This window comes from Phoca vitulina, unplaced genomic scaffold (assembly GCF_004348235.1).
Source record: "Phoca vitulina isolate PV1807 unplaced genomic scaffold, GSC_HSeal_1.0 scaffold56, whole genome shotgun sequence".
Lineage (NCBI taxonomy): Eukaryota > Metazoa > Chordata > Mammalia > Carnivora > Phocidae > Phoca > Phoca vitulina.
Window position 1 is genome coordinate 7,219,755 of NW_022589759.1, and position 14,876 is coordinate 7,234,630.

A 14,876-nucleotide genomic window follows, 5' to 3' on the forward strand; every position below is an offset into this window, starting at 1 on the left:
AGATGATCTCTCTCTGCTCTCTACCGCTAGGGGATTTCAGGTGAATCTTGTCTGCAAGGAAGGAGTTATTGGCCTCACCAGACAATGGATCTGCTTGTATCTCGATCCTTGGACTAACCAGCCTCCAAAACTGTATGACATAAATTTTTGTTGTTTAAGCCATCAAGTCTATGGTATTCTGACTGAGATAGAAATCTCTATTTGTCAGGGTTCTCCAGAGAAATGGAATCAATAGGATTTATATGTATATCTTTCTAGATATATAGAAATTTATTATAAGGTATTAGCTTATAATAAAAAAGCTAAACAAGAGATTTATCATAAGATATTAGCTTCCATGTTATGGAGACTGCGAAGTCCTATAATCTGCCATCTACAAGCTGGAGACCCGGGAAAGCTGGTCATGTAGTCTGAATGCCTGAGAACCAGAGAGCCAAGAGTGGAGGTCAGTCTGGATCCAAAGGCCTGAGAACCAGGAGCACTGAGGCAGGAGAAAATGGATGTTTCAGCTCAAGCAGTCAGGCAGAGAGTGAATTCAGCCTTCCTCCACCTTTTTGTTCTATTCAGGCCCTTAATGGATCGGTGGTACCCACGCACAGTGGGGAGGGCCATCTGCTTTACTACAGTCTTTGCACAGGCTCACCCTCCACCCGAGTCACCCTGCCTGTTTCATTCCTGTTTCCAGTTCAGAGTTCTTGAATGTCCTCAAGGAAGCCTCACCTGACCCCTGAGATTCGGTCAGAGTCCCAGTTCTGTGAACCCCCTGACTCTCTACTTCTCTGGCATCATCACAGAGGTAATTAAATAACCGGTTGTGTAATTCAGCCTTTGATGTCTGCATTATGGTTTCCATGTCAATTAGGGTAGAAACAATTGGAAGGCAGAATCAGAGCAGTTTTATTGGCCATATGCCACACCTCACGCCATACCTGTCAGGTGACATCCCAGTCCAGATACTGAGGGGGAGAGCAGGGGAGAGAGAGAGAGAGAGAGACAGGGAGAGGGACTCATGTATATATTTTTAAGTTGCATTTCTCTTCCTTCCTCTCACTGATTCTGTCCCTGATGGAGAAAACGTTATCAAGGGGGACAGGATACATTACCTTGTTATTGCTACCTTTGCTCTTAGTTCTGGGAGATCCCCTCCCTCCACCTTCTTGTGAGCTTTTAGCTTTCTGTCTTCAGCATCTGCCCTGAAATGCTGAAAAAGCTGGGTTTTCAACATCCTAGTGTTTGATTACCTCCCATCCATTATTTCCAAAAGGTGTGCAGGAAACCCCCTGAAGTTTACCATCATCAAGGGAAAGGTAAAAAGCCAAAGGGTTATCACCTGGTGGCCGTGTTCACCAGATAAAAGAAACACAAGGTGGATGGTGGGATAGTGAAACATTACCTAATCCTGGGGTCACTGTGACCAGACCCCTGATACCTAACTCGGTAATATTTTCCCTGTTCCCCAAAGTCATCAGTACATACCATTAGGCCAGAGCTAGGCTGTAAATCTCTTGAGTGTGGGGATTCTGGGGGTCTCGCTCACTGCTCTATCCTTGTGTCCTCACAGTAGTCTAGCTCATAAATTTGTGCCTGGTAAGCATTTGTTAGATGTGTGGAGGAATTACACTCTTGATTCCATTTAGATTTTATTTTAGTATATACCATGATTTAGAGAACTAGCCTTATTTTCCCCACAAATGATCAGTCTGTAACTTCAGTGGCAAATGTCAAATAATTTATCCTTTTCCTATTGACTTAAAACACTACACTTACTGTATACTAAAATCACATATGTACTTGGTGCTCTTTCTGTACTTTTTATTCTGTTTGTGAATCTGTTGATCTATTTGATCCCATTACCATCACACTTTTAGAAGTTGTCTTTGATTATGTTCTTCCAATGGCCAATAATAAATTTACTTATTTTTAAAGAAGGATCTTGCTTTCATAGATGGTACAAGAAGATAGTTTGAATATTCTTGAGGCTCAGAGCCAAAATTACAGATATCATAATACTGCATTCTGTTAACACACTTCAGTTAATATATACAGCACAGCTAGTCATTTTATTTCCGATTGTGGTGTCCTATTTTAAAATTAAAAATATAGAATATATTAGAAGTACATTCTACTGAAGGTGCTTGTTTACTAAGTTAAAGGAACTTTTAACAGCTCACAACAATGTCCTTTTCTCTCTCTGGACAGTTGTGAGTGAGCTGGAAGATTGTCTTGAACTTCTGGTCTTTGAGAGAAGACTAGAAAGTAAAAGACATTGTTGAACATTATGCATATCTGGAACTGCTTCTTCATTACTAATTTTCAGAATCTTCTTGGCTATTCTCACCCCTTTATTATTCCTGATAAACCTTACAATTATCATGCCAAATTCTGAAAGGGAAATCCTGCTGATATTTTGACTAGAATAGAACTACATTCAACGATTAATTTGGGGAATTTTTAGGTCTTTGAAATATTGAATGTTTTCATCCAGGAGCATGATATGCTTTTTTTTTTTCTTACTCTGTTGTCTTTGATACCCCTTAATAAACATTTTCAGCTTCATATGAATCCTATGTCCTCCCTCTGTTGCTACCTCTCTTCTTCCCTGCTTCCTCCCCCTTCCCTCCCTCTTTCCTTTTCTTCTTTCTCTCTCTCTCATTTCACTTGCGAATGAATATTTTTTCCCCACTATCTTCTCAAAACTGGTTACTTATTTAAAAAATAATTATTGAGTATCTATATAGTGCCAGTTTTATTCCAAGTAATCTAAGCCATTTAATTTTTATTGTGGTAAAATAAATATAATGTAAAATTTACCATTTGAAGCATTTTTAAGCGTATAGTTTAGTGGAATTAAGTACATTCACATTGTTGTCCAGCTGCCACCACTAACCATCTTCATAACTTTCTCATTGGCTCAAACTGAAACTCTGCCTCAAGCCCTTGTCTTTTGAGTAACCAGTGTGATCAGACATTTTAGAAAACTCTGCTATTAATTTGAATTGTTTTACAATTGATTTTTTTGTTTGTTTTCAAGATATATACTTGTGTTTTATGCAAATACAGATAAGTCTATCTATCTCCTTTTTAATAGGTGCCTCATTTACTTTTCTTGCATTATTGCAATGGTACATGGAACTTCCACCATAATCTTAAACAACAGAAGTGATTATGGGCATCTTTGTCTGTTGTCTATTTTAATGAGATTGCCTTTAGCATTCAAAGAAAATGACAAGTATTCTGTTATTTGGTGGCTTACCATTTGATATGGATATTCTTTACTAAATTATAGAAGTTTATTTCAATCCCTATTTTGTTGGGAGATTTTTTATTAATCAGGGATGGATGCCCTATTTTATAAAATAATTTTCTGCCTTTATTGAATTAGACAAAATTTTTACTATTTAGTCCTAGCAATGTGGAACTATTTTTGCATTCTTAAACTTCATTTTGTTGTAGCTATGGATCTCTTAATATGCTGCTTTGTTAGGCTTGTTTAAATGTTATTTAGATCTTTATGGCTGTACTTAGAAGTGAGATTTCTGAGAGAGGAATTTTATTTTTTTATTCTTCAAGTTTCTTATTTGTATTTTTTCTCTTTCATTTGTTTTTTTCTTATTAAATTTGCAAAATTTTATCTTCTGCTTAATTGGCCATTTCAAAGAACTAGTTCTTAGATATATGAGTTCTACTATGTTTTGTAGTGTATTAATTTCTCCTTTATTGTAATTATTAATTCCTTTTCTATACATTTTGGACTTCCTGTTTTTAATGTTTTATTATTTCTTATTTAATAATAAAAGCATTTAAGACTATGAATATTCATCTGAATACAGCTTTGACTGCATTCTGTGAAATGTGCCATTTATTGTGGTTGGAGCAATTTTCTAGATTGTCTCAATGTATAGATTTTACTTCCAACCTGACCCAAGAGCTACTTTGGAAAGAGTTTAAAATTTTCTGGTGATAGAATGGCAAGAACACATAGCCTGTACAAATTCTATTTTTGAACATTTTCTGAGACTTTCTTTGTAGTCAGATAGAAAATGGATATTGTCTAGGTCTTTCTAGTTTATTTAACATGTGAAATGTGTTAGTTTACCTTTTTTTGTCAGTTCTTCCTTGAAATTTTTATAGCAATTGCTTTATGTATTTTGATGCCAGTACATAAAGGGTCTTGACCATTGTGTGTTTATTGGTTCTGTCTTTATCAGGTGGTTGCATTTTGTGTGAGGGAGGTATTCCTGAAGACTTTGCAAACCCACAATTGATTTCTCATTGGAATAAATGTGTGGTGTGTGGGAGAGGGTGTTCTTGGTGTGCATGAATCTTCAAGCACTACAGTGTATTTTTGCTTTAACGAGTCTTTGTTTTTCTATTTTCTTCTGCTATGTTTTTCAAAAGACGTTTATCATAATGGCTTTTTAAAATCTTTCTTATAATATTGTATCATATCTAACTCTTACTTAAGTTTTTGTAGTTACCATTAAGCAATAGTAATTGTATTATTTAGCAAACATTCTTATAAATATGCAAATAGTTTAACATTCAAGTTTAACAATTACATTTTATTATAGACTTATTTTTACTGTATACTATAGTAAAACAATAAGTACTCACTAAAATCATCTGCAGAAGTTCTAGCATTTAACAGCAATATAGGTCCCAGGTGGTGGGTATATTTGTTTTCTGCTAACATGGTGCCATCATGTGGCAACATCAATCATCATCATCACCATCATCATTGTCACAACAAACACTATGTAATACGTATGCAAGGCTGTGTTCTAAGTACTTTAAATGTATTAACTCACTTAATTCTCTTAATATCATATAAGATGGTGATTATTATTATTCCCACTTCATAGATGAAGAAACCAAGACACAAATAGATAAAGCCACTTGTCTAGGTTACACAGCTTATAAATGGTACAGCTTGTAAATGACAGGATTAAAACACAGACAGCTTGGCTCTGGAGTCCACACTCCTGAGTACCATGCTATGCTCTCTTCACAGTTTACAATTCACTTGGTTGGAAACCTCTGTAATTTTGCTATGTTTTTCAAGAACTAAAAGTGCTGGGCTTTGCATTATTTCAAAATTTGCACATAAAGTACAATAAGATGTTTATATCCTACTATTTAACTTACCTAATTCAAAATCACACACAATGTAACTATACTGTTTTGCTAAATTGCATTACAGAAAGCTTGCCTAAATTTATATCTATATTATAATCTTACTACCATTATTAAAAAGAGATCTTTGTCAGGCACCTGGGTGGCTCAGTCTGTTAAGTTGTCTGCCTTCGGTTCAGGTCATGATCCTGCAGTCCTGTGATCGAGTACCACATTGGGCTCCCTGCTCAGTGGGAAGTCTGCTTCTCCCTCTATCCCTCAACCCGTTCTCATGCTCTCTCTCTCTCTCTCAAATAAATACATAAAATCTTAAAAATATAAAAAAAATAGAGATATTTGTTAACAAGGGGAAATGTAAAGTGACCTGTTGTTTTCATTTGCATCTTTTATTTGAATTAAAAACAACTTTCTTTTCTTTATTTCTTTTTCCAAGATTTTATTTATTTGACAGAGAGAGATACAGCGAGAGAGGGAACACAAGCATGGGGAGTGGGAGAGGGAGAAGCAGGCTTCCCGCTGAGCGGAGAGCCCGATGCGGGGCTAGATCCCAGGACCCTGGGATCACGACCTGAGCTGAAGGCAGATGCTTAAAGACTGAGCCACCCAGGTGCCCCTAAAAATAACTTTCTTGACCTTAAGTGTCTCTTCTGTAGATTTCCTGCCTATGTAATTTTTCTTCTGGGATGTGAGTATTTTTCTCTTTGATTTCTGAAAATTCTTTCTATTTTAAAGATATCAACTAATCCTCCAAATTTAAGGCACCTTGACAAAATAGTACAGTTGCATTCAGTACGATTCTGAATTATGTTTGTTGTAACTTTTTTGTTTGCCTTTGTGTCTGAATTTTCTTTCTGAGTTTTTATTCAGTTGATAGAAAATTTACACTTTCATGTTATCAAGTCAGTTGCTGATTCCCTTTGTGGGCATTCCTCCTACCTCAAGAGCTTGATAAATGTTTAATAATATTTGTTCTATTTTTTTAATGATACAATTTTGTTTCCTTTAACTCTTTGTTCCAACTGGGATTTCTGTTTGTGTGTGGCAAAAGGAGAAATTCTCATTGTGAATCTTTACACTCCCCTTGCAGTTGTTAGCTAACACAATTTATTAAAATCGGTATCTCTGATTTTAGATACACCTTTAATTAAATTGATGTACACAGTAGATGCCATTTTTCAATTATTAGTTCTGTTCTACCAATTCCCTTTGCCTATTTTAATATAATATCACACTGTTTATTACACCCTGAGATAGCTGTTGAAGGCTAGTCTGACTCCACTGGTATTATTCTTTGACAGCCATATCTATTTATCCTTCCAGTTTCATCTTAAAAGACAGGTTGCAGAGGCATTTAGAGCATGAGCTCTGGAGCTGGACTTGTCAAGTTCAAACTGAGTTAGCCTACCTGCCCGAAAACTTTGGGCAGGTTGCTTAACCTCTCTTTATGCCTTGGCTTCCTCACTTGTGAATAGTAGTAATATCTTCCATGAGAACAATAGGAGTATCTTCTCCATGGGGCTCTGGTGAGGGCTAACGGAGTTACAACAACCCCGGACCCTATTAGAACTGTACACCTGCTCCTGTGAGAGGTGGGAGCTTTCGACTCACCAGTACTCCCAGGCTTGTGACAACAGATACAGGGATTATCTTCTACGGACTGTTTACTCCTGGCACAACTTTCTAGGAGCACTTACTGACTCATCCTTTATTCTACTCTGTCGGAGTTTGATGCGTTAGAAACTACAGCATTTTGAAAAGCCTGCAGACCAGCACAAGGTGGTTACTTTTGCTTTCTTATCAAGCACATGCTGTTCGTGAACAAATTTGGAACTTGCTCTTCTTATCTTTCAAGACTAGATAACTATTAACAGAACTTACCCAATAAATATTTGTAGTTTTTTTCATATGCCACACATAGTGTTCATGTAGATGCTTTATAGATGTTGTAATTCTTTTGTTATTATGAATTGGATTACTTTACAAAATGTTTTGTAATTCATTATTACTAGTGTTAAAGTTACAATTTTTTTGAATACGTGTTTTAGCAAGCCACATTACTCTTTTTCTTTTCCTTTCATAACTTCTACTGAGTTATTTTTCTTATTATCATTCTCCGATATTTGTCTGGTTTAGAAACTGTACTTTCTTTTTCTATTCTTTTAGCATCTTCCTTAAATTTTTAATGACATATTTGACTTAGGTTTAAAGTTAAGGAATGTCTTTGTCCTCTTCCCAAACATATGAAGACCTTAGAGTAGGTTTAACATTGATCTCCCCCTGCCATCTTCCATATTTTTATTATTTAGTGGCTCCACCTTAGTTTTTTTTTTTTAATGTTCTCTTTTGAAATAATTATAGATCCCCAGGAAGTTGCAGAGATAGTAGAGAGAGGTCCTTGTATCTTCCACGGCATTCCCTGTAAAACTTACATCTTATGTAACTATAGTGCAATATCAAAACCGGGAAGTTGACACTGGTGCAATGTCTGTTTACAGTTCTGGGTCATTTTATCACATGTGTAGATGTGTGTGACCACCCCCGGAATCAAAATATGGAACGGACCAACCACCATAAATATCTCCCTTGTGAAATTCCTTTTCTTCTGACTCTCACCCCTCTTCTTCCCCTAGCCCCTGGCAACCACTAATGTGTTCTCCATCTCAACCACTGTATCATTTTGAGACTGTCATATAAGTGAGATCCTACAACATGTGACCTTCTGAAATTGGCTCTTTTCACATATCACAATGTCCTTGAGATCTGTCCGTGTTGTTGAGTGTATTAGTAGTTCATTCCTCTTTGTCGCTAAGTAGTGTACCACCATTTTGTTTCTATTCCCCTAACATTTGTGGTTATTATTGTTACTACCCTTAGATTTATTGAGATGTTTACCAGCTTCTCTACTTACCATTATTTCTTGCATCCCTATACTTCCTTCTGAGTTCAAATTCCTACTTTGTAGAAGTACTACAGCCTTTAGTAAGTCTTTCAGTGGGGGTTTATTCTTTCCATCTTTGTTTATCCAAAATTATCCCTAATCCCCCTTACTCTGAATGGTAGTTCAGTTCGATAGATTTTTCTAGATTCAAAGTTATTTTTTCACAAAACTTTGAGGATATCATACCTGACTTCCATTGTTGTCAAAAAGTCCCATCAATCTATTCTTTATTTACAGGTAATTTTGTTGACCCTCCTTTGCTGAATACTCATTCCCTGCTTTTTAAGATTTTCTTATTGCCTTTTCACTCCCACAGTTTCATCACAATGTTTTTAATTGTGCATTTATTTTTATTTATCTTATTCTCATCTCAGAACAAATTTCCAAAATAAAGATTTATGATTTTTTTTCAAAGTACAGAAAATTCTTAGCCAACGTTTCTTTAGTGTTATCCTCTTTCCTATATTCTTTCTCTAAAGTCAGGAACAAATTACGTACAGTAAAATTCACCTTATTTAGACATAATGTTTGGTGAATATTGACATCCATAGTCATGTAACCACCACTGCGATCTATAACAGACTATTTCCATTGTCCCAAGAAGTTCCCTTGTTTCCTTTATAGTTTATGCCCTATTTCCATCCCATCCCTGACAACCATTCATCTAACTGATGTCTACAGTTTCACCTTTTCCAGATCATCATATAAACGGAGTCATACTGTGTAGAATCTTTGTGTCTGGCCTTTTTTTTTCCCCCTCAGCATAATGCACTTGAGGTTTGTTGATAATGTTGCATGAAGTAGTTCCTTCCTTCTTATTCCTATGTAGTATTTCATCATAGGGCTATACCACCATTTGTTTATGCATTTACCAGTTGATGGACATTTGGGTTGTTTCCTGGTTTGTGCAGTTATGAGTAAGGCTGCTATGAACATTTGTGAACAGGTCTTTAAGGGACATATGTTTCATTTCTCTTGGGTAAATATATGGGATTGAAATTGCTGGGTCATATGGTAATTGTGTGTTTAATTTTATAAGAAACCATCAGACTGTTTTCCAAAGTGGCCATGGCATTTTCTATTCCCACCACCACCTATGTGTAGAGATATATTTGTTCCATATCCTCACCAGCACTTAATATTGACGACTAAAAAAAATTGTCCATTCTAATAATGTAGTGGTATCTCACTGTACTTTTAATTTGCATTTCCCTAATGACCAATTACATTGAGCATCTTCTGATGTGCCTATTTTGTTATCTGTATATCTTCTTTGGTGAAGTGTTTGTTCAAATATTTTTCTCAATTTTTAAAAATAGACTTTTAAAACTATTTATTTTGAGAGTTATTTAAATATTCTGAATATGAGTCCTTTATCAGATATATGTTTTGCAAATATTTTCTCCTAGTTTTTGGCTCATTCTTTTCCTTAACTGTCTTTTTTTTTTTTCACGTTAACATTCTTGGTTTATTGATCCTCTCATGAAAAATCTGCACAACCAGATAAAGCCACTGCAGCATCTTTACTCCTTCTGTTGTCCAATCTCCAGCTCACTTTTTGCCAGCACCAACATTGGCTTTTGCAGTCCCCCTGACTTTCTTCATTCTGTTCTTGTGTTCCTTTCGCTGTTTTCTTGATGTCTTTTTCTTCTCATACAGGCCATGTCTTGCAAGTCTGTGTTTGGGTTCATTTTTCTTTGCATAATCCAAGGAATCATATATCATGCCAAAGCCGGTTGTCTTGCCACCACCAAAATGGGTTCTGAATCCAAACACAAATATGACATCTGGTGTGGTCTTGTACATTTTGGCCAGTTTTTCCCGAATTTCTGTCTTAGGTACTGTTGTCTTTCTGGGGTGAAGGACATCAATGACCATCTGTTTCTGCTGAAATAGTTGGTTAGTCATGAACTTCCTGGTCCGGATAGTTACTGTGTCGTTCGGATAACTGCATGGCTCTGGGGAGACTCACCATGATCTTAACTGTCTTTTGAGAAGGAGATGTTTTTAATCTTGATGAAGTCTATCTTTTTATGTTCTTTCATGGTCAGTACTTTTTGTTTCCTGTGTAAGAAATCTTACCTTTCCCATGATCACAAAGATTTTTCTCTTATGATTTATTCCGGAAGTTTTATAGTTTAGATTTTATGTTTAGGTCTGTGACCTAATTTTTGTACCTGTGGTGAGGTAAGTAAGCACTGAAGATCCTTTTCCCACTTCCAACAAATTTTGACATGTTACATTTTCATCTCTATTTAGTTCAAAACACACTATAATTTATAATTTTATAATTTCCCTGATTTCTTCTTTGAGCCATGTATTATTTTAGAAGTGTTTCATTTTGTTTTCACATATTTGGAGGATTTTCCAGATTATCTTTCTGTTACTGATTTCTTTTCTTTTTTTTTTTTTTAATTTAACACTACATCAAAAACTAATGATGTAATGTATGGTGATTAACATAACATAATAAAAAAAAGAAAATATTTTTATCATGGTAATTTTCAAACAAAATTAGAACATTGATTTCTAATTTAATTCTATTGCAGTCAGAGGATGTATTTTGTATGACACAGATATTTTAAATTTATTGACCCTTATTTCGTTGCTCAGAATATGATCTATTTGGGTAAGTGTTCCATGTACTGAAAAAAAATGTAAAAATCTTGCTGTTTTTGCCAGAGTGCTCTGAGGATGTCAGTTACATCAAATTGATTTATATTGTTGTTCAGATCTTCTATGTATTTGCTGATTTTCTTTTTGTTCTGTGAGTTATTTAAATGGGTTTTGAAATAAATTATTACTGTGGATTTGTCTATTTCTCCTTGTGACTTGTTTAGTTTTTGCTTCATGAGTTTTGAAGATCAGTTATTAGGCACATATTGTTTAGGATTGTCATGTGCTCTTCAGGAAATGACCCCTTTATCATTAGGAAATGATTTTATTTACCCTTTGTAATATTCTTTGCTCTAAAATATACTTTGTCTGATTTTAATATATCTACCCTAGATTTCTTTTCATTAGTGGTAGCATCCTTTTACTTTTACCTATTTATGTCTTAATATTTGAAGTGTTTTCTTGTAGGCAGCAAACACATGAGTTTTGATTTTTAAAATCTAATCTGATAGTCTGTGTTTTTTAATTGGTGTATGTAGGCAATTTACATTTAATATAATTATTAATATGGTTAAATTTAAACTGATAATCTTGCTATTTCTTTTCTCTTTGTCTCATTTATTTTTTGTTCCCTTTTTCTTCTGCTTTCTTTTGGATTGAAGGTTTGTGTGTGTGTGTGTGTGTGTGTGTGTGCGTGCACGCACATGTGTGATTCCATTTTGTCTCCTTTGTTAGTGTATAATACATAACTCTTTGTTTTGTTATTTCAACTTTAGGGTTTATAATATAGATCTTTTAACTTATGACAGACTATTTTCAAGTAATATTATACCATTTTACATATGAAAACTTTACAATAGTATACTGCCATTTCTCTTCTCCCTACCCTTGTGCTATTGTGAGATACAGTTTATTTTTACATGTTATAAACCCTATTCTACATTGTCATATTTTATACAGCCAATTATGCTTTTTGAAAAACAGCTTTACTTAGGTATTATTTACCCAGTGGAAATACACAGCTGAATGGTTCTCAGTAAGTTTATAGAGTTGTACAATTATTACCACAGTCCATTTCTGCCATCCCTCAAATGTCCCTCATACTCATTTTCAGTTAACCCCCATTACAACTTCAGCTCTAGGCAATGACTAATCTGCTTTCTGTCTCTATAAATTACATTTTCTGGCATTTCACAACACATCATCTTTGTGTCTAGCTTTTTCACTAAATATAATGCTCTTGAGATCCATCCATGATGTTGCGTGATCGTTGGATTGTTACTTTTATTGCTGAGTAATATTTCATTGTATGGATGTACATAGTTCATTTTTCCATTTGTCCACTGAAGAACATTTAGATTGTTTCAGTTTTGGGCTATTACAAGTAAAGCTGCTGTGAACATTCATGTCAATTCTTATGTGAACATGTTTTTAATTTTCTAGGATTAACACTCAGGATTATGATTTCTCAATTGTATGGTAGTGTATGTTTAACTTTCTAAGAAACTGCCATATTTTTTTTCTGAATGCTCTCCCATTTTGCATTCCAGCCAGCAATATCTAAGAGGTCTAATTGCTCCACATTTTTGTAAGCACTTAGTATGGTCAGCATTAATTTTAGCTATCCTAATAGGGATACAGTGGTATCTCATTCTGGCTTTAGTTTGTATTTGTCCAATGGCTAGTGAAGTTGAACATGTGCTTACTTGCTGTTTATCCATTTTTATGAAGTTTTTATTCAAATCTTTGCCCATTTTCTACTTGGATTTTTTTGTTTTCTTATTGTTGAGTGTAGAGGATTCTCTATATGTTATAGATACGCCTACTTTCTAGGATGTATGATTTGCCAGTATTTTCTCCTAGTCTGTAGTTTGTATTTTCATTCCATTCACAGGGTCTTCCATAGAACAAAAGTTTTTAATGTTCAACTTACCAAATTATTTTTAGTGAATCTTGCTTTTGGTGTCATGTCTAAGAACTCTTCGCATAAATCTGAGTCACAAAGATTTTCTCCAGTATTTTCTTCTAAAAAATTTATGGTTTAACATTTGTTATATAAATGACCAAAAGATGGCTTTTGTTTATTGGACCCCCACATCGTTTATTTCTTCACTGCAGGCTGAGACTTATCAGCTCCAAAGCCATTGGTGCCAAACCCATTGTTGTAAGTTTTTGCACACCCTAATATTTTTTTAAAAATTTTATTGTTATGTTAATCACCATACATTACATCATTAGTTTTTGATGCACACCCTATTATTTTTAAAAATAGCCCTAAACAAGCATATGTAGAGCCTGTTGGCTGTGCATACCCTGTGAAACCTCACCCAGCATCTGCTGAACATTAATTAGTAACATTATAAAACCCCAAAGAGCTCTCTGACCAAGAGGCTCTCTGCTGTGTGGCCGAGTGACACCACCTAGGCATCCAAGCCCCCTCTCTGATTCTCCCCTTTCCCCAGGGGTCCCCTTGTCCTCCTCCCACCTGATTGATGGCCGCCTTACTGTAAACCTCTGGATGGTTTTGTATTGTGAGAGAGTTCCCCATATCCAACCTCCACCCAATAAAGTCTGTGTCAAGTCTTTTCATGGCCATGTCTTTTCCATTAATCAGCCCCCAAATTCCTTGAACTCCCTACAACATTTTACATTTAGATCTATGATCCCCATTGAGTTAATTATTTTTGTATAAGTGTGATTTATTATTATTATTATTATTATTTTTTTTTTTGCTAAGAGTTCTATTTGTACCAATACTATTCAGTTAAGAGTATCTCTTCTCCTTTTAATTACTTTTGCATCTTCGTTGAAAATTAGGAAGCCATGCTTGTTTGGGTCTATTTCTGGACTCCATATTCTGTTCCATTATTTTATTCTTTTTGATACTATTGTGAATGGAATTGTTTTCTTAATTTCATTTTTGGATTCTTCATTATTAGTATGTAGAAATAAAACTGGTATTTGTATGCTGATCTTAGATTCTGTGACCTTGCTAAAATTGTTAGATATTATATTGTATTACAATATTATGCTTTCTTTTTTTTATTACTTGTTATTTTCTACATATATTATCATGTCATTTATCAATAAAAACAGTTATATTTCTTCCTTTCTAATTTGAATGCCTTTCTTTTCTTTTCTTTTTTTTTATTATGTTAGTCACCATACCAGTACATCATTAGTTTTTCATGTAGTGTTTTCTTTCCTTTCTTTCTTTCTTTTTTTTTTGGAGACTTTATTTTACTGTCCAGACTATACAGTATGATGTTAAATAGATTTATTGAAAGCAGACATTCATGCCTAGTTCATGATCTTAGGTGAGAATCAGTCTTTCACCCTTCAGTATATGCAAGCTGTATATTTTTCATATATGCTCTTTATTGTATTCCTGCATAAACCACAAGATAAGAATACACTTGGTGTAGTATGTAATTTGTTGATATGTTGGTAAATTCAATTTGATAATATTATGTTTAATATTTTTGTATTTATATTCATGATGGATGTTGGTCTGTACTTTTCTTTCATTATAATGTCTTTGCCTTTGTTATCAGGGTAATTCTGGCCTCAATGAATGAGTTGGGGAATGCTTCCTTTTCTATATCTTGAGAAAATTTGTGAAGAATTGGTAATATTTCTTCTTTAAATATTTGATAATATTCTGTAGTGAAGCCAGCTTAGCCTTGGGTTTTCTTTGGGTGAAGATTTTAATTATTAATTCAATTTCTTTACTTGTAGGTCTATTCAGGTTTTTTTTTTTTTTTTCTTTTTGAATGAGTTTTTGGAATATCTTTCTAAGAATCTGTTAATTTCATCCAGGTTATCTATTTTTTTGGCCTAAAGTTGCTCATAATATTATAATTCTCTTGTTTTTTGTAGAGTTAGTAATATGTTCCCTCTTTCAGTCTTGATTTTGCTTGTTTCCTTTTTCTCCATTCTTTTCTTGATTGGTTATTCTAAAGGTTGTCAGTTTTGTTGATCTTTTCAAAGAACCAACTTTTGGTTTCATTGTTTTTCTGTTTCCTGTCATTTATTTTACTCTTCTTTTCCTAGTTTCTTAATGTAGATGTCAATTATTAATTTGAGACTTTTTTCTTTTCTGTTTTAGGCATTTAATGCCAGCTCTAACTGCATTTCATAAATGTAATATATTGTGCTTTTGTTTTCATTCAATTCCAAATATTTTATA

The 14,876-nt window shown here is 34.4% G+C and overlaps 2 protein-coding genes across 3 annotated transcripts in view; one reads left to right on the plus strand and one right to left on the minus strand.

The window, feature by feature from the left end:
- The window catches only part of CDYL2 (chromodomain Y like 2), a 316,404-nt gene that overhangs the window by 88,850 nt on the left and 212,678 nt on the right, over positions 1 to 14,876 (plus strand). The gene's annotated exons all lie outside the window — the stretch shown is intronic.
- LOC116622988 (40S ribosomal protein S24-like) lies at positions 9,533 to 11,771 on the minus strand. Its single transcript, XM_032389806.1, has 2 exons — positions 11,753 to 11,771; positions 9,533 to 10,038 (listed from the first exon to the last, which is right to left on the minus strand). Exons 1-2 carry the CDS (start codon positions 11,769 to 11,771, stop codon positions 9,623 to 9,625), a joined length of 435 nt encoding a protein of 144 aa, XP_032245697.1. The 3' UTR covers positions 9,533 to 9,622.